Here is a 25047-nt window from a genome sequence, read left to right as displayed (position 1 = left end):
ATTTCCATTGTCTAATAAAAAAGATTACAAACTGCATGTGATACGGCTAAAATGTCAATGTCAAGCAGTACCTGCAACAAATACACAGGTCTATCACACATTAATTCTCAGTTCAAGAACACAATGCGTTCCTAAGGTCTGTAAAATCTTTAATAGAACTCTTCTTCCTGCTCAGAAACTTGATCCTTATTGCCTTATACTCTGAACACCTTCCATAGCTCACCCCAGCTAATTTTTATTGAAATTTTAAAAGCATTAAATGCCCATCCCACTCCCCCCCCCGAGTGAATAATTAAGTCATAATTTCGTAATGAGGACTTCGACAGTATCACTCATGGCACAGACAAGGGCAGGCTGGATACCCAAGTTAGTTAAAGAATACCTTGATGTAACAGAATGCTAACATTTGCTATCTATGACCAGACCTTACGCTGCACTGAGACAGCAGCTCTTCTGGAGCTACACCGTTATTCCTAGCATAGTGTTGCACTCCATGAGAGATAAAGCCTGGGTGTCTGTGTCTATACTTCGGACACTAGCTAACTGAACATACATGGCATGCGGCTTAAAATGCATCTTACATTGTTGCACTGTAACAGCTTTCTACAGGTCAGCACACAAAATCTTAGCTCTACAAGCAAGTCTTTCCTACCCCATGCTAAACATTACTTACTACAGGGTCACAGTACGCAGCCATTGTCTTAAGTGCCACGCAATCCAGAAAACCTGTTCCTGTCCAAACCATCCGGAATGTCTGAGAGAAGTGAAATAAACTCTGATACAGAAAGCACATGAATTGCGAACCACTAGCTAAACACTCATCACTAAACTTCCTTTAAACATTGTGCTCTTGCCTTCCCGGTATTTGTTTCTGGGCTCTTCCTTTCCTTCATTCTTTGTACTTTTTTTATTTAGAATCACAGTACATTAATTACAATGTATAATAACAGCTTGAGGTATCACTCTTTTATTCCACTCTCACATGAAAACAGAACTGCAAGATACAATAAGCAAAAGATAACCTTTAACAGGTATCTTTACAAAGATTAAACAGTTGCTAAATCGTCCTTTTCTTACTTGTTCCCAGTAGAACCAAACCTTTTATTTTAGAATACTTTTTATTTTGCTATATCAATTTTTCTTCAATGTATCTGCAAATAATATTGAAGGACAACCTGGGTACCCTCCCTCTTCTTCCCCCAGGTCAGCAAGACGTTAAACGTGCACTCCTCAACCTTTCACTTTCTCCCACTCACAGATAACCTACTCTATTGCTGAGCTGGTTTTCTAGAAAAGCCTCGTTCTTCCTCTGTGCTTCCTCAGAAGCACTGTCAAGTTGCTGTGAAAAGCAAATGACACAAATCAGTATCCATACCAACAAACACCGTGCTTAGTGTTAAAACTGGACTCATTTTGTTTTTCTGTCTATGGTTATTCTAGTGAAAAGTATTTCTTGGCACAGTATTAGTTCCAATGGCAAATATTTCAAATTTCTCACAGAAAACCATCGTCAATTATTTTTGTAGAAAACAGCTTCACGTTGACAACTTGCAAATAGAGTCTAAATTCATTAAATAAATTATTCATGCCGAACGTAAAAGTGTTAATAGAAATAGAACAAACTTAGAACAAACTGAAGGTGTCTTTCCATTGATTCAACCACTCATCAAGGAATAATTTCAACCTCTTTGTCTTTCCCATATTCATATAAATGGCAACAAAGCCAGTCTCTCCCATTCACACTATACACGATCATATTTTATTTAATGAATATAAATTTTTGTAGGTGTCTGAAACATAAAGGGATGAGAGAAAGAAATAAATTATTTGCTTTTTGGAATCCTTTATATTTGGATAACACACTTGCCTTTAGAAAGAACTGACAGGTTATAAAAAAACCCTGAGATGCTGACCTGCAGTGCTGTCTAGCTTCACACCAATAAGGCGTTATCTTCCCACTCTAACTCATGAGTTGAAGAGACACAGAAAATCAATTTTGAAAGCAAAAACTTGGAGTTGTAGAATCCCATTCACTGTCAGTAAGAATATATCCTTATATACAAAGATATCTAGAGATTTCAGGGAGAAAGGTTCAAGGCAAATAAAATACATTTTTAACATTTTATTGATGAACAGCAGAAAACACAGCTTTTGTTTATCATGCTGCTGGATGTCATATCAATTTGTACAGGTGTAAATAAACTTCTGCACATGTTTTCAACATAATAGCCGCTGTTCTGAAAATAACTCGGGCATATGGTGTCAGAGTCATGGACATCACCCTGAGAAAGACTGAGGATACCAAGCAGTGTGGTGGGAGCAGCAGAGGGATCTGAGGACTGTAAATCCAGCTACAGCCACAGAGTAAATTATCAGTGGCTATTTTGTGCTGAGCCATCTGTTGCCTTGACTACCCTGCCAGCAATAGTTTAAAGATAGCTGGAGTGTGTCTATACAAGCTACACATAATGATAACTTCTGTGCTCTTTGAAAAGAACAGGATCTGACTTACAGTATACGGTAAGCATTGCAGATGGCCTTTTAATACATCATTCTTCCCAGGAACAAGTTTTGTCACCAGGGACCACACAATGCCCTTTGACCTGTATCACCAGAGGCTCAATAAACTTCTTTTCCACATCCTGGTGGGCACAGCCTGTAGTATTTTCTTCAAATGTTATTCCTATACCTGTATTACAAGTAACTTATCAGAGCCCATGAATATTGGTGTTCATAGTCTCAGTTAGCCATCTGTGTTATCACTGCCTTTCTGTAGAGGAGACGGTGCTCTAAAATAAGGTATACATGTATACATAAATATTTTCAGTTGAGAAGTGGTCTTGTAACGGAATGAATTACAGATCTGTAGATGAAGATTTGAAATGCTGCTCCACAGACTGCTTTCCATCTTCCAGAACTTTGGAAATGCGCTGCAAAAAAAACAGGAACAGTATGCCATATGTTAAAATTACTACTGTATTGGATTCAGTAATATGTGTATTAATTACTAGCTTGTGGCCTTAAGGTATGGCTAAAGAAAAAAGATGCTGACCAATTCCAGGGTATTTTGAGTTAGTTTCTCCATCCTGCAAAACCATAAACCTGTATTTAAACTTGTCAACATGATTCCAGTCACGCTGTGGAAGCACTATACAAAGGGATTTCTAGCTTTATTCAGTCCTTTTTCAAATTTTTAAAAAAGGACGTTTTGTCCTCCTTATTTTAGATGCTATTTAGGTTTAAATGTGAGTGGATGAAATCACGATGAAAAGCTGTTACTCCTGGGTTTGAAAAGAACAAGTATGTGATAAATTAAATATGTGAAACCCTACAGACTTCAAATTAATAGGTTATTCTTGTTCCTACCAGAAAAATATGATTATGAACACATCTGCATTTAGGACATTTTCTTAAGCGTTGCTCTGTGGTCCCTGAAGGCACTATCTATATTTTTTAAAAGACTGCAGAAACTAATGGATGAAAATGAAACCTATACACCAGAAAAAAAAATAATTAAAAAAATCAACCTTTGCTTTGATGAGCAAAGAGTTGACATGTAACTTATTCAGTGTGTACATCAGTAGCTACCAGCATCTGCATGAAATATCACCCTCCCACTACCTGAAAAACAGGAAAACTTTAAAACTTTTTAATCTTAATATCTGTACTGAATATACATTTTTTTATTTCCAACACTACATTAAATTCAATGGTTTTAATTTGGCGAAATTTCCACAGAAATCAGCAAATGGAAGGCAAGCTCTTCTGAGCAACATTAATGACTCCAGTGCAAGCCAATTTCTACTTTCAAATAAGCATCTCCGACAACAGTAATGGACTCACTCTGTGCATGTTTTGCCATATATGCTATGCTTACCGTACTCCGATGCTAGTGCTAACTGCCCAACGTAATTAAATCGAACAAGAATTAATTGCTTTCCTCATTTGCTAATAAATGTTATATAAAGCAAATCAGAGAAAATCAGTAGGTCAAATGAGACCTCTTGTGGTACAGGTGCAGAACTGCACATCTGAGCCTGCCTTTTAAACACACTAAGATGTACATCCCTGCTCCAGAAAGCACAGCCAGAAGCAAATTTTTGCTTCCCGGTAGAGCTTTCACCCCTCTCTCTGACGACAGAAGTAAGAAAAAAAACCAAACACACACGCAAAAAAAAGGAGAATTTAACTTATGATCTTAGGGTATTTTAAAATTACTTAATTTTCAGAACATATAAATTTTGAAAATGTAATACTTTTTTTTTCACCCATAAACACAGAGAACTTACCATTGTTTTAAATAACTGGTTCACTTTCTTTTTTTTGGAGGTTTTCTTGTCACCATCTGAGGTGGAAGGAAACACTGGTTGACTCAACCTGTGCGACGCAATTGTTTCATCAGGTGCCGCGGCGCTGACGGACAGAGTTAATCCTTAGAATAGAAACATTGGTTGCACAAAACAAAACCAAAAAAGGAGAGTCAGAGCATAAGATAAAGGCAAATGCAAAATAATGAACTACTGCAATTATGAGAAAAATATGAGACTTTTTTCAATCTAACTGTATCATTAGAATACAAAAATAAGTAAAAAATTCCCCATGGGGAAGCACTAAGCTTCATTTCATTGAAACTGAACAGTGAAATAAACGAACTGATCTAGTCAAAGAAGAGAAAACAGATAAATAGAAAAATACATGGAAAATAAGTGAGCCATAACAGTCTCTTGTGTTGTGCTAAATATATGTTACAGGCATCTGGAAAGACAGGGACAATGAGAGGGACAGATGAAGGGCAAGCTAAGAAATGGTCTGTGCTATGGAAGAAACGGGGTAAAGGGTATTGATACAGGGCACGTTTTCTCTGTGTACCTTGGCCTAGAACTGAGTTCCACCTTCAGTTATGCCTTCCCCTTCTCTGTCACGTAACTGTCAGTCTTTCTAGGGGGCAGTTACGTTATCTTGTTTCCCCTTCCTCTCCCTGTGAGGAAGGCTTATGAGATTCCTCTCTAACATGAAAAGCGGAAGTTGAAAGCCTACTATGGGGCAACCTTTGGGGACATTAACCTGCCAAAGCAAAGTACAGAGCTTTTCTTCCCATTTCAAACGCTGCTCTCAGCTGTGAGGGCAGACTGCAAAAGCCCTTGCTTCTGCAAATGAGAGCCTACAAAGCAAGGAAGATGAATAAACCTTGCCTCTCTCGAGGCAGGGGGAATGCCCACACTGTACGAGGAAGCAAAATGCGGAGCTCCAGAAGTAACGCTTTTAGAATTTGGAAGCTAGCACTAGGCAGCGCAGATACAATCTTTGTATCTTTGTCTCAGAGGCGCAGAGCCATACAGAGCGAGCTACCTGCTCTCTTGGAGCGAACCCTTTACTGCTATGTTTTCTTAACATAGCAATAAAGAAGTGCAAAACTCTTACCTTACTGTAAGCAGCTTACCTGGGATAGTTGGCATGGAACGACTGACAGAACTCATCTGCTTGAGGACAGATGTTTTCTGAGGTGCTACTGCATGTTCTGAGAGGTTGGTGTCACTCATGAATTCGTATTTCCTTGACAGCTGTTTAGTAAAAAACTAAGTCATTAATGATGAACTGAGAGATGAGAAACAAATCTCTAAACAAAATAATATTTTGAGAAAAGCATAATGGAAAATACTTCATAAACAAACTATCATGCCTAACCTGAGTTCTTTATGAGATTGTTTGCTGAGTAAACAATAAAAGTAACTAGAAGCAGTAGAACTGGGTCCATATATAATATTATATACTAGCTAAAAATATGTAATGATTTTGCAAGATGATTTATAGTTAGATAAATACTTCTCATTCTAGATAGAAAAACTACTTTAAAAAAGCTAGCTAGAAGAGACTCTAATCTGGGACTGTAGGATGGTACTCCTACCATATCTTTGGAACAATACCATCAGCCAGCTCTGACTGTGACCTGCAAAGTAAAATGAAGTTTTGAAAACATTTTTCCCTATTGCATTAACATAGCCAGCTCGGCTGCTGCGACGCTTGTCACTATTTTTCTGAAGCAAAAGAACATCCTGTAACTTAGTATGTAATGGGATTCCCACAGTCAGGTGCGTTATCTAATTTAATCAAAAGACAAAAGGTGTTGCTTGTTTTTATATATTAATGCTTCTCAGAGCATGACTGTGCTTTATATCTCTCTTTTGGATGAGGACATGTAGTGTAAGACAATCATAATCCTCCACGAGTTTTACTTTGTTTCCCAAAAGAATCTTAGCGTTCTACCGAATTCACTTTCCCTTTGGTGATTCCTCCAAAAATTTTTGATCAAATGACTTATGCCCTTTCCATGTAATTAAACAATCTGTTACTGCCTGACATTTTAATTTAGATAGGGCTTGTATTTCAAGAGGACATCTTTCAATTTGTTTTTTATTATTTATTTTTATACTAAAAGAAGAAAAGTCTCCTGAGAATTAAACTAGGGGAAAAAAAAAAGAAAGCTCACTGTGAGTTACAGAAGTCATTCTAATGATCCAGCAGTGCAATAAAAGCACTCAGATGATCTATGGAGCGAGAGATGCCAGTACTTCCAAACTTCAGTCTGGCACCATTTAAGGAACACTGTTTGCAATCTTGCAATTTCCTAACAGCTGCGCGTTCCATAACAAGGTACAAAACGTACAGGGCTCATCACTTTTGAAATAGCCCTGACTGCAAGGAGCTGCCATGAAATGTCAGCAACGTCAATTGCCTCTCCACAGGAAAGCTACCTTAACCCTCCCCAATATAGTACTTCATTTCAAGCTAACCAAGCTTCAGAATTTGCAACTTCAGGGCTATATTATCTGTCATCATAAGCGAGTAGAGATGTTCTGATTTTCCACTGATTTGTTTCCTCCTCAGCATCTTGCAGGTTTCATTCGTGGCAGGGCAGATCATCTCTGCATCCTGCGTATTTCCTTTTATGACAGCTAGAGTTCTATCTGATACATTTTTCTTTTCCTAAGCAAAGGAGTAATGTCCTCTTTTTTTATGCGTTATGAAATACTATGCCGAATCAGTAACATACACATTTCATGTCAGAGACAGAAATATCAGGTGCTGTCTTCTCATCAGCAAACACCACGCTGCTTCTTTTTGTTCTTTTTTTGGACCTTCTCATCTTTACTTCAGGGTGAGGATTAATTTGCAGAGCAGTCTCCTCTGATTCTGCTTTCACTGGCTTTGGTAGCACTACTTCCAGATCAAAGCTGCAGGAGCAAAAGAAAAAAGTACAAGTTGCTGAGTGATATTTTAAAAGCCACCGGTATTCTGATGTCATTTCCCTATGAAATATAGATGCAGGTCATCCTTTTCTTTGACTTTCTATGCCGCCTTGCAAGCTGTTTGCAAAAAGTATATGATGTGCTTCAGCTGGCAACTGTAGATGCAAATGAGATGCCTTCAGGAGGTATGATATCGTCTTAAAATGTTGCAAAGAGCGTAAAATATTAATATGATTGCAAATCCCTTCTTAAAGGTTTGTGCATTAGCTTAAGAACTCCCAAACTAAACAGAATTAGAGCTCATATGGCAACTTTATGCACGATGATGATGGTCCTGAAAGCAAGACAGTATTACTATTTATTCTCATGTCTTAAATGCATCCTCCTATTGATTTCAGCATATCGGACAACAATGTACGTACCCAGTGCCAAAATCTCCCTACACAAACAAAATCTCCCTCCTTCTCTTCCTCTAATTTTTATAGTTTAAAAAATTGGGCTATTTTCATTTAAAAACAAAACAAACCCAAATATGAAATTGGTGCTGGCTTTACTGCCTTCGCTGCTGATGGAATTAGCCTATTCAGCATGGGGCTCAACTTATTTTACAACAAAAACCATTAAAGCAAGTAGTATGGTGAATTTGTTGACCCATGCTTCCTAGAAACAAATTAGAATCCTGAGAACTAAAACTAGGTGAACAATTCAGCTGCTTAAGTATAGTTGTCTGGTTCCATAGCAGCCGTGCTGTATTAGAGAGAGGGGGCTGGCAGACACGCCATAAATCATGTTTGTGTGATAACACCCTTCTGGAGTGGAAGCTGAAGGGCAGGAAGAGCATCTCATAACATGTGATGCTACACGTTTGTTAGACAACTCAAAAAATTTAATTAAGAATTGTTAAACAACGAACTGGCAGTCAAAGATGCATTAATAGAGGGGTATCTTAAAAAGAAACAGTTCCAAGTTAGGGTCACACACTTTTGGACTTTTTACCGTTTAAAACTGAACTACTCAAAAAGGGAGATCACAATCACAAAAAAGCCCACAATCAAACACTGCTCAGCAACATCTACTTTATATGGGCCTTGTTTGTGAACAAGTTCCGTGTGCCCAAAGGATAATTTATAAAGTGATCAAAAGAATTTGTGGATGAAAAGGCTAATCAGTAGACCTATAACGGATCTCTCAAACTTAAAAAGATTTTGTTTGCCACGCAGTTAAGAAAGCATATTAGGCAAAGCATTTTACATCACTACAGGCTTTACTAAAACATTCCACCTCCTTGCTTTTAAATTTGTAAAGGCTTTCCTCTTCCCCCCCAATTCATACAAGCATAAAGATGCTAATTAAGTTCAGTATAAAGAGGAACTTGCAAAAACCCCCCAAATCTTTGTGTTTTTTCTGAAGTGTCATTTAAATTAAAAAATACTTGTTTCCTGAAAATTAAATGCCACTTTTTCAGACAGATTTGAGTATGTTTTGTCTATTAAGGTTGAAATACTGTAGCTTTAAACCTGGTGGAAACGTTAGGTACAGGTAAAAATAATTTTGGCATAATCTGAAAAGACTGCAAGTGGTCTTTATCCTTGAATACCTTTTTTTTGTCTTTTAGTTTCATCCCATAAAACTGTTTAAAAACCAGGACTGGAAGAAAATTTGTATTGTATTCATAACCAACCTTTCAGAAACAATTTTGTTTGGAGTACTGCAGTCGGAATTCATGGAAGTCAGTGAAATAACTGATAACTGACGATAGGATCTCAGCATTGATCTCGGCCGTCCTACTCTCTTGTCATCAAAATCTGGCTGTAGGATGAAAAAGAGAAACATTTTCTATCAAAAAACTTTGTGTGAACCTCATTTCATCTCTTTTCACTAGTTCTTGAAGAGAGTACAAATGTTTTAACATTTGGCATGAAAGAAATTATTTGCTACCATTAATTACTGTGATTGTTTCTTCTGTCTGGATGCACTCTAAGACCTCTCAAGGTTTTTCAGAATTTCCCAGTATGTGCATACCATAAACTACTTTTCCAGCCTACTTCAATTTCTATCCTATGAACAGGATATGAACAACTTTAAAACAAACTTTCATATTAAAGCACAGGGGTTTGTTCTGGTTATCCAGAAAAATATTAAAAATATACATGTAATTTCATATGCCGAATTCCCAAATACTTTGCTTGTGATGTCATTTCTCACTATGACTCTGATGTCTAGAAGACTTGGAAACATTTGTAGTTTCAAAAATTATTTTCAAGTGTTTTGCAGAGTTTGCATGCAATGAGTTTATATGCTGCTCATCCTTTGAATGGCCAGAATCTTGTGATAAAGGCACAATAGCTGCATAACATTTTTTTTCTTTTAATAAAAAAGCTCAGGCCAGCCACCAGAGTCAGCCATGGTAAAAAGTACATTCTCTGCTTTTGCAAAATTTTAAATAGGTTGGTTTTTCTAAGTTCTGATCTGTAAGAGTGCTGAAGGTTTCAAGCATTAGGCAAGACTGTTAACTGTGGATTACAGCCTCTTTACTATTGCAAGGATGATGGCATGGGACTGAAAATAAGACAATCATACTGAGATAAATATATAGAATTTTCATCATATAGATGTGTAACACAGCACAACAGCCAAAATTTAGTTTAGAAACTTGCTACTTTTCCCCCTGTAACAGAAGAAATAAACGCTGCTATAAAATCATCAACGCTGAAAGTAAAAACATGAAAAAATTTCCAAAGCAACTGGTGTTTAATCACAAAAAAAAAGCCATCATCATTCTGGCCAGCCTGCACAACCTCAGATAGACTATTTTATTCAAGAATTGTCTGGAGAGTTTGTGTTTAGAACGTATCCTTCAATTCCCATATATTTCAGTTTGGTCTCAACTAATATTTATAGTATTATAGACATGATATGTTTTACTTCACAACACAGCTGGAAGTGGCTAGCAAAGGGAGACATCAATTGCAGATCAAAGCCCTAAACCACTAAGAAAAATTACAGAGGAGAAACATGAGAATTTGCTTTTACTTCCTTAATAAAGCAGTAAAGAATTGCAAGTTTAATAGACATAATAAAATACTGTACATCTTCCAGAATGAGGAATATTCAATACATCAGAGAATTGAATTAACTCTGTGACTATTAAACTCAGGCCCTACTACCTTCAGATCACAAGAAAACGCACAGGCAACAAAAGTTTAGGGAATGTTTTTGTTCAGAAGAACAAGATGTGCATTAAGAGAAACTGCAGGAGACATTAAAAGGAGAGCAATACCAATTCTCTGGCTCCATATTGTTTTTCCACTTTAACTTTTAAATGCTTGAAACATTCCTCCATCCGGTCATGGAAAGGACGAAGATTATCAGAAACTCTTCTTTCATGAATTTTAATTCCAGCCCCAAGGAAAGGTATCTTGAAGAGGGAGGAAAAACGAAAAAAAAATGAGAATATTAAACTGGGTCTGACAACCCCTCTAACTCCATTTAGCATGTGTGCTAAGTCAACTGCAAAACTCTTACTGTGACTGGCAGACAGATTTGTCAGTTGATCTCAGCTTTTAGCAGCAAGTACAAGATGGAAAGGTCTCTTGAAAAATAGGCTTGCTCAGTAAATTTTTAAAGAACGTTGGCTGCCTCATAGTGACTCTAGTCTCTCTTCTATGTATTGTAATGTTAATCCCTTATGAGTTTTAACACACCATGCGCCAGTTTAAAAAATTCTTAGGCTACTTGTCTACCTGCTTATGAAGGTGCCTCCAATAGCTTACAAGAGAGAAGGCAGGGACCAAAAAATATCCAAGTGGATTCCAGGCAGGTGGTTTCAAACTCTTCTCTTTCAAAAGGAGGATTAAGTGACTGGGAAAGGTTTAAATCAATGCACTGGGGCTTAGTCATGTGATCACTTCCACAACTCCTGCAGCAATTTAATATGCTAATGCCTGGTTACTGGAAGTGACCTCTTCCTTTCCCTTGATTTTACTCTGCAGACTTCTTCTGTACTCCCCACATCTCCAGAAAAAATCAGTAAGATAATGCTTCAATACAAAAATGAACGAATCAAGCCATGAATAGGGGCAGCTTGCACTAAGAAATCTGACTTTGCTCAATTTTACCCCTGCGCTTTTCTTTTTTGATGCTTATCCTTTAGGCTGGGGTCAGTGACAAGTAACCAAAGAGGTTAAGAGCTCTGATTCTTCCCACTAGAGTTGAAATAAGGTACATAACAATAGTTTTTAAAAACTAGGGGGGTGGGGGAAGTGTAGGTGTAGTGTAGTCCCTTAAAGGAGAACACCTGATAAAAAGATTAGGAAAAAGTCTATCCGTTCATTAAATACCTCCCTGCACTTCCTAAAAAATCCCCCTCCTTTGTCAGAAGGAATGGCTTGCTTATCAACTACAATAAAATAATAGTTAAAAAATCTTATAATGAAACAAATATGATAGTAGTACTACCTTCCTAACCCCTCTTCCCTACAATGCTTTCCTTTGCTTTTATATTGCTACTATCATATTGGCTGTTGTATCAGTGTAATATTATCCAGTTAAAAGCAAACAAAACAAATCTTATCTTCAAACATAACGGACAGCACACTTTGACATGCTTTTTAATTAATAATAAACATATTCACAAAGAGCAACTTTTGTAGTGCTGCTCTTTAAAAATATAAAGACATTTCATTACTCTTCAGTCTTTGAAGATAGTGATTTATGAGATTTATGCAATATACTTTCAGCTACCCTTCTGACAGTAACCTTCTCTATCTGCTTCACCATTGACTTTTAGCTATTTTGCATTAATGTTTGGGGTAAAAAAACCTAAAAAAATCAAAACCCCAACCCCCCAAAACACAGTAAACATGACACAATCACCTAAATGCTATGTTCTCCTTCTAGAAAGGAACAGAAAAACAGAAAAAAGGAATAGCTTGTAAAGCCTCAGAGAGCTGCTGTCAGTAAGAAGTTACCTGCCACGCAATTAGATCTTTGAGTCTATTCAGCTTTTCTTGATCCTCTGGATGGTCCCTGATATATTCTTCTGTAAAGAAAGCCTTAGGTAGACAGAAAAAAATAATTCAGTCCGTCATTTCAACAGGTAAAAAGTCAGTGATTGCTCCAGCTGGTGACCATAATATTGGTCATCAAGCAAGACAACACATATACACATGCTTCTATAGCAGATGCTGCTAGTAATGATTCCTTGTTATATCAGTTGAGAACTGAGGTGCTCTTTTAAAAGATATTCAGTCTTTATCCAACACTTCAGAGTTTAAGACCCTTACTATGAAACCCAATTACTGTTTGGTTTTTTTAAGCTTGCACTGAAACTAAAAGGGCATAAATTTGGAGTACTGTGATTTCCATTGATAAATGATCATTTTATTCAAGTATCCTGCTTACTGTGATTAGCCAGTGTTACACAATAAAGAAACGGAACTCTTTCATAGATAAGCAGAGCCAGATATCACATACATGCTGCTTTTTGCTGCCCCAAGATTTTGTCCCCCAGGTACAAAAGAAGAATGTAGCTATTTGTCCACGATTGCCAAATATCTAATCAAATGATACATTAGGACTAACGTTGCATAAGTCATACTCCTCCAGAATATGTCATGCTTATTGCATATAATTTATGCGTGTACATCTATATGTATATATATGGCATCTTTTCAGTATTGTCTGAGTCTATCCGACATGCTGGGCTCACGGAGCATGGCACATGATTTTCATCAGGAAATGGCAGGCAGAAATAATAGAGCTCTACAGCTGTGGGTTAACCCCACATTCATTTTCATCCAAAACTTTAAAAATTAATAATTTAGAATTTAAATTCATATGAGTTTTTAACATTCCCGCCTTCTTCCCCGCCCTGCCTTCACAAGGTGGCCTTAGGGACAAATTTTCTACAGTTCAGTTCTTCAAGACATTCAATTTCCATGTATTGCCAGAACGTTTTTTTTATTTGTATTCCCATTTTTTAATAACAAAACCCGTTATGCAGAATGGGCACAGTTACTAAGAAAACCTGATGACGGTTTATTCGATAACCCACATCTAAATACTCCAGACCTACTGTAAGATAATCATCACTCATTTACTTCAGACTAAACCTTTGGATGTGTGAGAGCCTATCTCATTACAGAAGGGGTATCTTGTCTCAGATGTATATGAGAACCCTCAAGACTGCAACTAATATTGAGCTTCAGTTACTCTAGTTTGCAAGTTTCTGCTTTCAAAGACAGATGTGACCAGGATATGAGGATTTCTTAATCAGTGGAGTTATGGCTTTCATATTCCCAGCCCACATTCCACTGACGCTTGGAACAAATGATGTAGGAGGATTATGAAATAATATATTTGAATATGTTCTTTGCATTGACTTAAAAGCTCTTACCTTCTCATATTTAGCAAAGCCACCCATAACAGCTGGATCAACGATTCCATTCAGAAGCATAGAAAGTGGGTTAATAGGAAGGTTCTCATCACTCTGGTATTGGTTAATCATCATCAAAATTTTTTCATTCGTTGTGGACATAGTCTCAATAGCATTCTCTAAAGGACTAATTGTAGCCTATAAAGAAACAAAAGACTTCTAAAGTTTATAAAGAGATAAAAAGGTCTTTTTGGTTTTATAAAACTTCATGTATATGAACAACATTCTTACAATTCAGCAAACGAATACAGACTTGTTAAATTCTCTTAGGGCTTGGCCCTGAAACTATAAATCAGATGTAAGATATGTTGATCCCAGAAGCAGAAAGATAAAACATAAGTAATAAGTGTTTCATATGTATAAAAGTAAGTAAATAACAATAGCCTTGTGTGATACATTTACCAGCTATTTTGTACATGAGGATTCATATAGACATATGCTTTATGGGTTCTTTGCATGTTAATACACACCTGCGACATGGAGACAACCTCAAACCATCGTAAAATTCCAGGAAGTTTGTATGCTGTAACAAACGATGTTCTCTCAATCCACATAGACTATTAAAAAAGACGGCAGGGAGAAAATGATACTTCAGTATTTAAACTTTAATCTTTTCTGCCTTCTGAAACGCCAGAGTAAAAAGAATGTAGATGGAAAACATATGCACATTTTTGCATAAAAAGACACTGCAAAATGAGTCTAGCACAGCAATTTGCACAAATCATTTTTCTGATTTCAGATTAGGTCATCTTCAGGCACTAAGCCTGCACAAAGCAGAGAAAGAAAATTACCCTTAAATCTTTTAGTATCTATTCCTATTTTTGCCATTACAGAGTGGATGACTGTGACTCAATGACCTCCTCTCACCTCTACCCAGATTATACTTCCTCCCTCCACTTTTGAAACGGATTTCTGCAATTGAAAACAGTAACAGCCGTATAATAAATTGCCAGCATTCTTACTTTTTTTTTTCTTTATCCTCTTCTGAACAAGACTAGCTGTTGGTATTTTAAAATGCCACTAGTTCATTTACCCTACTGCTCCTTATTTTACTAATACCAGCTCATCTACAATGCCAGTACTGAGAAACATAATAATGAATGCAATGAAGACATACTCCAACTATCCCAATTTCCACCTATCTGAAGTAAGTATGTGTATTATCTATTGTCATCAGCAATGAAAATATTAATGATTATTTTATGTAAAACCATTTCAAGGTATATTCATAAATGGTTTCAAAACTCTCCGGTTTGCAAAGGAAGCCGGTGTTCATCATGAGTCTTGGTAATACAGTGCAAAGCTGGGACGTCAGGGTAGAGTTTGCATCTGAAGCATTTAATTTGAAAGCAGGTCAGAAGCTCCTTACATGGAACTGTTGACACTACTGATCAGCACGCACATAACTGAAATTGTACATTTTTGAAATAAATGGCTTTTCCTATCAGTATCCCAAGAGCACAGCTGTAGCCATAAAGATTGGATGGTCTGGTTTTCATGACAAACTATAAAATATCTGATATCTGTAAAATTAAAATATAGAAACTTAACCACATTTTTATTCATGACATTGAAAAATAATTTATGGTGTTGCAGATTTCCTAGAATATTTGAAAAACGCAGACTATTTCTCAGCATTACACCATTATGCATGGGAATAAAAATGACATAGGGAGCTCTCGAGTCTGTCAAGATTTCACAGGACTGATGAAAGCAGACAACACACACCTCTCATTGTCAAGCTGGCAGCTGACAAAAGTGTTGTAAACTACAAGAGGGAAACCATTTGATATTTATTTACATGTCATCTTGTTTCATCATGAAAATCTGTACCAGAAAATGCTAGTGCTTAACACATAATGTTTACCTGCAATTGAAAGTGATGTATCACTAAGTACATAGGAGTAGTGCCGAAACAGAGAAATCTTGTGTTTTTTTGGACCAGATGCTAAAGTTAGGATGTCTGTAATGAGTAATCTGAAACTATGAAAGATCTAGATCCAAATTCAGTCACAGCTACCAGAACTGCACCCATCACCCCGTCATTCATTTACTTACAGCAAATTCATTTTCAGGGTCAACAGATCCTTTTCTGACTGGTCTCGAATAGTGGAACCGGTGCACATTATTGGACTTATAAAAACTGAAAGATTTAAAAAAGACTATTGTAAAATACAGAATTGAGAAATTTATGTCTTGTTATCACAGTGAAATATTTCGAGTCAGTTGAGTTTTTAATTAAAAGCAAATTTACTGCTCAGAAAAAAAAGCACTTTACTGAAAACTTAGGAGACAACTCCTTTATCTATAAATCAGGTTGAATACATAGTATTTTAAAAGTATTAAGCTTCAGCTTGTGACAGGGTATAATTTCCAGGTATAAAAACTCCAGAACTTCCAGATTAATCTTAAAACCTAAAGAAGGTGGTGTAGAAAATATTTTTACTTTCCTGTATTCTTGCTGTGGCATGCAAACTGCTCGCTTGCTTTATTAATGGGGTACAAAAGGAATATATTTTGTTAAAAATAACTGACTGAACAGAGCAGATATAGTCACCTGGACTGAAATACATGGGTTTTTTCATCCATGGTGCATGCCAAACCCGTGTAACCACGTCTAAAAATTCTGCTCACAATGCAGAACAATAGTTATTCAATAAACTACAGATTTGAAGCCGTTAATAACGATTTATTGTGATGGATAAGAAACTGCATATAAACACTTGTAGAGGGGGACATCGATGTAAAGAACCTATTGCAAATTCATGTTGTGGTCTATTCTATTTGGCTACTGACTCATTCTCAATCACTGTGAGCACGTATTTCCACTAAATTAACAACCACTCAGCTTTTAGCACCGCCTAATTTGAAAGAACAGAGATTGCCCAATTTTGGCTAAGTATTTTGCTGTCCACAGAAAAATCTCTCCTTTTGGTTTTTAGTTTTTGTTTTAAAGACAAATTAAATTTAAAGCCATGTTCAGTGAAAGCTAATTTTGCAGAGCAAAAAAATATCTCAGAAATACCTTAGAGTAAAACCAAGCCATGCTTTGGAAGCTAGAGAAATAAATAAATGGCAAGACCCGAAACAGTTGAGCTAAGCAAACTTCTGGTTTGTTAGCTCATAGGAACCTATGATTTCTGATCCAAACTACTACGATTATCTTCATCAATAAACAAAAGAAAAAGGAAAACAGTGCCATGCTGAGTCAGATCACTTTATGCAGTTCCATCTGAAAGGACAGATATTTTGAAGCTCTTTGATAGAATAAATGCATTGCCATCAACTAATGTAACTAAAAATTAAATGCCCAATAAAGTACACTCATAAAAATCTAAGACCAGATGAAATTAGCAGTTTGGTTGAATTCTGCAGCTGAGACAATCAATTAAAACGTCTCCCATATGACAAGAGATTGTACTTTCTGTGGTGCGTTTCACTAAATAAAACTCTTAGAAGTTCAAAATGTGGCTGGCACTACACTGAAATCTAGTCAAACAGGACCAGACTTACAAGCTATATTTCAGTTAATGATTTTGAAATGAATTCAAGTTGAAATTAGGACCACAGTTGATTATTTTTTTATTTATTTTTAATCTTGTAGTACAAGACCTGTGTTTGTATCTGCTTTATTTATTTTGGTGTATGCGGGGGGCAAGTCTTCTTTTTCCACTCTGAATCAATTGCAATTGATTCTAACCAGAAGGCTGCTGACAAAGGTGACATCTGGTTTGAATCCAGTTGTGGAGCAGTTAGAAATGAACTCATCTCAGCTGACAGCAAGGAGCCTTCTATCCTTAGTCTCTTTTTGGAAAGTTACAATACAAGTGTTGTTAAAGGCTTTAGTCTGAGTGCTTGTTTGTTTAAGTGAGGAGGCATTGCAAAGCCTCTCTTACATTAAAAGTGCAGATGCCTCAGTTTACCTGGAGAAAATTTAGCTTAAGATGCCTGTTTAAACCTGTTTCAGTTGGGGAGATACAGCCATACCTTGTGCTTTCACGAGGTTCTGACAAGAATAGGCAGAAAATACGGCCTGCCTTAACTGATGGTGCTTATACTTTTTGCTGTCCTTAAGTTACAAGCTAACAAATACTATCTTGAAATTTTTCATTCAGGTGTTAGTGACAAGCAACAGCTTTTATTGACCATATTTGCAACGTATAAATCACAGAAGGGTTTGAGTTGGAAGGAACCTTTAAAGATCATCTAGTTCCAACCCCCTGCCCTGGGCAGGGACACCTCCCACCAGACCAAGTTGCCCAAAGCCCCGTCCAGCCTGGCCTCGAGCACCTCCAGGGATGGGGCAGCCACAACCTCTCTGGGCAACCTGGGCCAGGGGCTCACCACCCTCACAGCCAAGAATCTTTTCCTTATATCCAAACTAAATCTACCCTCTTTCAGTTTAAAACCATTGCGCCCCATCCTGTCACTACAGGCCTTGGGAAAAAGTCTCTCTTTCTTATAATCCCCTTTTATATACTGATGGATTTGGAGCTGAAAATCTCACAAGCCTGAAGTCAGCCAGTATTCCAGTAGGTACTGTATGCAGTTTGGGCATCAACTATTAGAATGAACCATCACTTTTCACACATGTAGTCAGAACACTTAATTAGAAGCATGTAATAAGTTCAACCTGTTCTACATTGGGGTAGGAGTTTGGAAATGTTATCCAGTCTGTTCTTAAAAGACTTTGTACAATTCATTTCCTTTATTCCTTTACAAAATCTGGACCATAGTATCAATGGAAACCACTTTGCCACTATGTGTTTTGCCCTTGGCAAGGTAAATCATAACACGATTCTGGTGTCCCAGAGCCTTCAACTCAACCATTCTCATACTGCCAGTCACTTTAAAAGCCCTCTCACCATCACTTGTCTAAGAAGCTGCGTTGAAAACTTAATAAGTTGGACCCAAAGCCTGGATTTCGCCTCCCACCCTGTAACCATATGCTTTTTCTTAAGTCGTAGATGGGTAGATGACCTAAGTCAGTAAACTAAGACAATAAAAGCTCTAAGGTTCATGGGCAATTGACTGAGTTCACAAAATAAGGCTGTCAGTTTAGCAATATGGACTGACTTTCATTATATTATCTATTACAGAAATTCACTTACTTTATAATTTGATCAGGTACTGCCTTATTTTTGAATCTAGGTTGCTCCTCCAGGACTGGTTGCACTGTAAAACACTGGATATCTGAAATTGTGAAAGTTAAGGGCATTTTATGAAGTATCAGTATGAAATACTGTAGACTGCAGGGGAAATTTTATTAAAAAAAAAAAAAAAAGATACTTCCTGATGAAAAATGTGCAGGGTTCATTTGTGGAGCTTTCTTGGCCAAAAAAGGAAAAATCTGCCAGTAGTAACCAGTGAATATATATTAATATTAATTTTGAACTGTGTATTTTTATTATTTACTGAGCTTGAATATCTTTAGCTGAATTTATCACACTGAATCATTCATTAAATTTTAAAGCCCAGCTAACTCACAAAAATAACATCAACAACATCTGATGTTAGCACTTTCACTATTTAGCTTTCGGCATGCATAATGTCATGATGTTTAGCATTTCATCTTTGAAATCTGTAATTGAGCAGCCCTTTTACCCAAGATTTCCTTTTTCTATGAAAGTGTTATTTTTTGAGTAGTGTATTTGTAACTAAATATATCATATTCTTACATATTTCAGTGTATTGGAAACTCATGCCCTCTGGTTAGATTCCGCAGCTTTTTCTTAAGTGCCTAAGTGGTGCGTATCTCCTGTTAGTTGCAAATAGACTTGAGCAAATTCTACTTTGAGAAAGGACTGAAGCATATCATCTCAAAAAAAAAAAATAAATAGTTAAGACACAAGACAGACTTATCAGAGCTTTGCTCTCAAGCTTCATGTACTATTTTAGACAAGTCTGTATACTCTGTATACTCTCTGCTTCAGTCCCAACAGTGTGAGAAGAAAGCAGTATTCCTTTTCTCCTCCAGCAGTTCCATCAGAATAGACTCAAGAGAGCATGTGAAATGTTACAATGTTACCTTGACAATTAATGAAGGAAAAGCAACACGTGAAAAAAAGTATCTGATACAATGAGGTGATTTCATATCTGCTCAGCCAGTAATGACTTAAATCAGAACATGAAGAAAAAGATAATGCGTGCAAGCACCTCTTAGAGAGTACTTCATCAGAAGAATCATTTAGCACATTCTAAAAGATGGTTAATGATATTTATCAGCTAATTTTCCTAGGAAAACTTCCAAGAGTGACATAAGGCATGTTTATGTTGCCAAAAAATAAAGGTGATACCCAAGTGCTGTGCCAGTCAGGAAAATGTTCAAGGAAGACGTGAATTTAATATCCAGACACAACAGCTAGGAAGGTGAGGTAATAGACAACTTGCTGCTTTAAACTTGGCCAATTCAAGTGTTCATCACTGGTTTTGCCATTTGAAGAAAATAAAGGCAAACCATGTATGAACTCAAATGTATTTTCTTCACCACAAGGGTTGTCAAGCACTGGAACAGGCCGCCCACAGAAGCGGCTGAGTCACCATCCTTGGAGGTATTGAAAAGACGGAGATGTGCCAGTTAGGGACATGGTTTCGTGGTGGACTAGGTTTATGTTTGGGCTCAACCTTACGGTCTTTCCCAACCTAAATGATTCTATGATGACTGAAAGAGACACACTTCTTAGAACTGTGAGAAAAACAGGAGCAAACACCTTAGGAACAAACCAAAAAAGACATGCAGGACATATAAGTAAAACTGCAAACTGAGCTGCCACATTAATAAACTTTCAGCCTTTTTAGGAAATGATTGTTCCACATTATTGCAGAAAACAAGGTTTCCCCAACGCGCATTCGTTGTGTAACGTCCCACGTGTTCAAGGATACATTGACCAGGAGAGTTTTTGACATCCTCTCCAGGTGCTGAGGTGGTGTTCATCTTCTCTGCGCTGGGAAACTGACTCATCAGCTGTGCCTGGAAATCCTCTCTCCTCTCATATTCCTTCCCACGATAGATGAATACTTTGTTCTGCAAGGAACATATAGCTCGTTTCTTGGGCTGTATGATGCTGAGGCAGAAGTTATAGATGCATGTTTATAAGTACAAAGACACAACGGGGTCTCCAAATTTTGGAATGAGTGTTATTGTTTTCTGAATGTTAATTAACTGTAAAGCAAGACACCATTTTGACCAGGTGCTGGAATGCAGCCCTGACTCTCCAGAGACCCTACGTCACGCTGCTGGACAGAAGGACGATAAACTGGCATCACCACTGAGGATGCTCCTGTAGAGCACAATAAAACCAGAATGGGAGGTAAAACTAGTGAAATTCCTTTTTTTTCTTGTCTGTCAAGTAAAATGATTTCCTTTCAAATACATTCTGGGTCCAGGTTTCGCATCTTTCTAATACCAACATATAGGTTTCCCCTGTCTGCTCCTTCTCCTTGGTATTATGAAATGTCCTCATTTATGACACAGTCTAACCCCAAATGTGGTCACCTGTGGTTCAGTTTGCTTCATTTAGCAGGATACTTCCGTAACACCAGAAACAAGAGGTACATGTGTCCTTTGGTTTAATATTAGCATATACTTTCACTATTTTTCCAGTGTTTTCAAGGCAACTTTGGCCCTTAAAACTGGGAAAGAGACGTCTTTCATTGGTTTTCAAATGTGAGGAGAGCTATTATGTTCATTGTAGTATGTAAGAAAAGATATTTTTTTTCTACCAGAAAACATCAAATATTCAGGTTAGTTGTATGCTCTGGAAACGTGCGCTACTGTGCTTAAAAGAAAGCAATGATCTTTTAAAAAACTAAAGCATAAGCCAGTTGTGCATGACTTCCTAAGTTTGGCAGGTTTCTTGAAAAAACAGACCCTCTGGATTCTTGATTTCACACATGGTAGTAAAAAATGGAGAAAAGTAAAGCAAACGGAGAGACTAGACTCAGTATACAGACGTCCGTTTAATGAAAACAGTTCAAACTTAGCATAATTGTCCTAAGATATCAACTAGCTGTTACCATTCAGGAAAAAACTCAAGAGTAACACAAGACAGCTGTTAAGTCTCTCTTTAAGAACTAGTGTAGAGAAATTATCAGATGACAACAAAAATGCAACAGTAAATCTCCAGCAAACAGAGTTGCGTATTGTGAGGCCACAGTATGTTCTGCAGGGCATCAGTTCAGAAAGCACTGGACAAATTCACCATAGAACGATCCATGAAGGGCTGGAAAACAAAACTGCTACCTTCAAACCGGGAAGCTGCTTATCGGGTAAGTGGGGAATATATACCAGGTCAATATTACTACATACCTACTCTGTATTATACTCTTCCCTGCCCTACTTATCTACTATTTCCCACTGTTAAAGACACAGTATTGGGCTATAGAATACATTGGTCTGAAAAATACGCTGTTTCTACATTCATAGTGTGTTTCAACTGTAGCTGAGAGGCAATATAAATTTGAAAATCTTGTCAATTCATGACAAGGTCCGACAAAAACACCAAGCTTATATGAAACAGAATTTTGGATTTAATTTGAATACAAGTTAGTTAATAACATTCTACTAGTTATCACTAACCTGTGTGGGGACTCATCTGAGAAATATGTACCATAAGAGCTGCCCATACCAAATGACATCCTATTGCTGCATTTGGCTCATGTATCACCTTCACTACCTGATAGTTCTTCTAGTTTCCACAATTAAACTGAGAGAAAGAATCAGCATAAAAGCATCTGAAAACATTTCATGTATATTCTTACGAGTAACAATTCAGATTTTGACTACAGTCCTGCATCCAAGCAAAACTAAATCCTTGGCAAATCTTCGCAGAGACTCACTTGCGTTAGTAGAGCATGCTCGTATTTTTAGAAGCATACGAAAACAGATGAAAAAAAAAGTAAGAATTTAAACAGGTTTACCCTTAGAAATGTGGGGAATCCTTGTCCATAATACCCAACAGCAAAATAGTCTGGTTTAGGTCTCAGAATTTTCATGATGTTTTCATAGAACTTTGCTTGTTGAATCTGAAAGCAAAACCAACTGTAATTACTTCTGTTTGATTTTTTTTCAATTTGTTTTTTAACATCTACAGCAGTACTACACTACATACTACAGCTGTCAGTGGGCATGCAAGAGCTATCAATTATCAGCTGATAAGCTACAGCAATAAGCATTAGCATGCACGTGACTGCTATGGCACGTTAAATATTGTTTACATTTATATGCAAATATAATACATAGCTAAATGTGTATGGCTTCAACTTCAATTATTTGACCTCGGAATCAAGCTTACCCTTAATTTACTAGTGTGAAAAGAAAAAAAGCAAACACCAAAGTCATACTTGGCACTTTACATTTTAAACACTAAACTGATAAGATTATTGAAATAACACCGTTGGAAAAACTCCGTTTCGGGCGTCTCCTGAGGTACGGATCAAGTGAAGCTTTTGCCCTAGTGTCACGCTACGGACATACTCCAAGAACGCTGGCTTCCAGAAAATAATCTGTGTCATTTAGGTTTACTATTTTTATTTCCCATGTTATATCTATGACGCAACAATGCAACTTAAATGGAATTGGTAAAAATATTGTCTTTATCTTTTAGTTTATGACAAAAGCAGAACTGAATGTAAGGAAAAGTAGCCTTCTTTATAGACAACACTGTTCAAGAAAATGATGTTTTGATTCCTGTGGTTTCTTTATGGAAGTTTCAGGGATATCTATTGAATGAACCTTAAACATTTGTTAAAGATCATGCAAGTGTGGAATTGCGGGGGTGGAAAAAAAGAAGGTACGTGGGAAGGGGGTTCTTTTTAGATTAATTCAATTTTAATGAAAACAAGTAATTGAAAATTTAGTCTTCCTTCAGAATCTTACTTCTAGCCTTTGGACCTAGTTCTAATTCCTTGTGATATATTTCTTCCCCAGTCCCTGATTAGGACAGAATTCTTTAGGCTTGTCAAGATTTGAGTTCCTAAAATTTCAAGAAATTTAAAGAAAAATTTCAGGGAAAGAAATGCATCCAGGTGCATTTTCTACCCTATAGCCGAACAAAGGCTTCAAAAACCTGTTCTATTTCTTTTCTATATGGGCTTTAACTTGTGCTAAGTGAGAACATGTTTATTTCATCTATAGCAGTTTCAAAAAAAAAAAAAAAAAGCAGATGTCCATGCAACTTGAACAAACAGTTCTTTAGGAATCTCTCCTTTACCACAGGATTGTTACAATAAAGCATAGCAACTCTTTGACAAATGAATTAAAAATCAATTTTAGACAACAAGCTCATAAGCAGCTCTATTTATTGTAGCTCAAAAGTACGTATTTCTGTGACTGAAATAATTTGAAGACCTGTATATAAATCTTACCAGGTTTTGACTTAGAAGTTCATAGTCAAAAACTTCCTTTTCATATTGCTCTGCAAGTTCTTTGCATAAGGATATGGCTTCTTCCCACATCTGCAACGCAACCACATGTTCCAAAAAGTAAATCCAGTACCAACAAATAAGTTTTTAATGCATCACTGTTTTAACTACAGTTTTATTGATTATGCTGTCCTTAAACTGCAGTCATTTATTAATTGCACATTTAGAATGGAAGACTCAAGGCAATCATAAACTTTAGGAAAGCAGATTAATTGAAAAAATAAAAGTGCTTTATGGTTCAGTATAGGAAGTAATAAGTAAACGTACTTTATTCTTACAGTAAGATAATAAAAAATCACCTAAGCTTTCAGATACATTAGAAAAGAAGAGTCAATCACTAAGGTGCATAACATCCTGAATATACCCCACGCAGAGGAGCACTGTATGAGGGGACTGACACCTGCCTCTCTAAAATAAACACACTAATTTTTACAAGAAATCCTGAAGCATACATAAACATAGGTGGCCTTGCATATGGCACCTCTCCTAGTCAGCTAAAAAACTACGAGACTTAAATTGCCACTTGCCAGGAGTAGCAGCTTGTTTCTTTACACACAACTTAATACCTACCTCTGAAAATTACTGCCAGGAATTACAGAGCTGCACTGGAAAGACGAGGACGGTTTTTCCTCATCTGCTACAGGCACTTAATGAATGCAGCACAAAAGCAGTCTTAAAGCAGACACTCTCTTGAGGATATTTCTCAAATTCTGTCAGTCACATCTACTCAGAATAAAGGAGGCAAAAGGGGGTTTCTCTACTGATGTGAGGTCACTGGTGCTCACACGCACTGGGACCGTTGTTACATGGTGCCATGTACTTCGGCTGGGGAGTTCTGCGCCTGACAGCTGCAAACCTCCTCTGCTCCCTCCGAGGAGAACCTGAAGGCTGGGTAGACTGGATGATTCTGATACCGTGGGTGGGGACTGCTACACTCTAGTT

General features: G+C 37.0%; 1 protein-coding gene across 2 annotated transcripts in view; it reads right to left on the bottom strand.

Moving 5' to 3' along the window:
• Positions 1-423: 423 nt before the first annotated feature.
• The window catches only part of DOCK2 (dedicator of cytokinesis 2), a 198930-nt gene continuing 174306 nt past the window's right edge, over positions 424-25047 (bottom strand). Inside the window, exons 30-43 of one of the 2 annotated variants that reach the window (XM_054217207.1) lie at positions 24049-24138; positions 22603-22707; positions 20566-20707; positions 18795-18876; positions 15742-15826; positions 14154-14240; positions 13645-13821; positions 12218-12301; positions 10528-10665; positions 8929-9056; positions 7052-7232; positions 5441-5561; positions 4290-4432; positions 424-2930 (exon numbers count right to left, since the gene is read on the bottom strand). In XM_054217207.1, the coding sequence (XP_054073182.1) occupies positions 2856-2930; positions 4290-4432; positions 5441-5561; positions 7052-7232; positions 8929-9056; positions 10528-10665; positions 12218-12301; positions 13645-13821; positions 14154-14240; positions 15742-15826; positions 18795-18876; positions 20566-20707; positions 22603-22707; positions 24049-24138 (1638 nt within the window). In that variant the 3' untranslated portion in view covers positions 424-2855. The remainder of the gene's footprint in view (positions 2931-4289; positions 4433-5440; positions 5562-7051; positions 7233-8928; positions 9057-10527; positions 10666-12217; positions 12302-13644; positions 13822-14153; positions 14241-15741; positions 15827-18794; positions 18877-20565; positions 20708-22602; positions 22708-24048; positions 24139-25047) is intronic. The other variant, XM_054217206.1, reaches the window with a different exon arrangement.

Source organism: Rissa tridactyla, chromosome 11, assembly GCF_028500815.1.
Source record: "Rissa tridactyla isolate bRisTri1 chromosome 11, bRisTri1.patW.cur.20221130, whole genome shotgun sequence".
NCBI lineage: Eukaryota > Metazoa > Chordata > Aves > Charadriiformes > Laridae > Rissa > Rissa tridactyla.
This window is presented reverse-complemented; position numbering and strand designations above follow the sequence as displayed.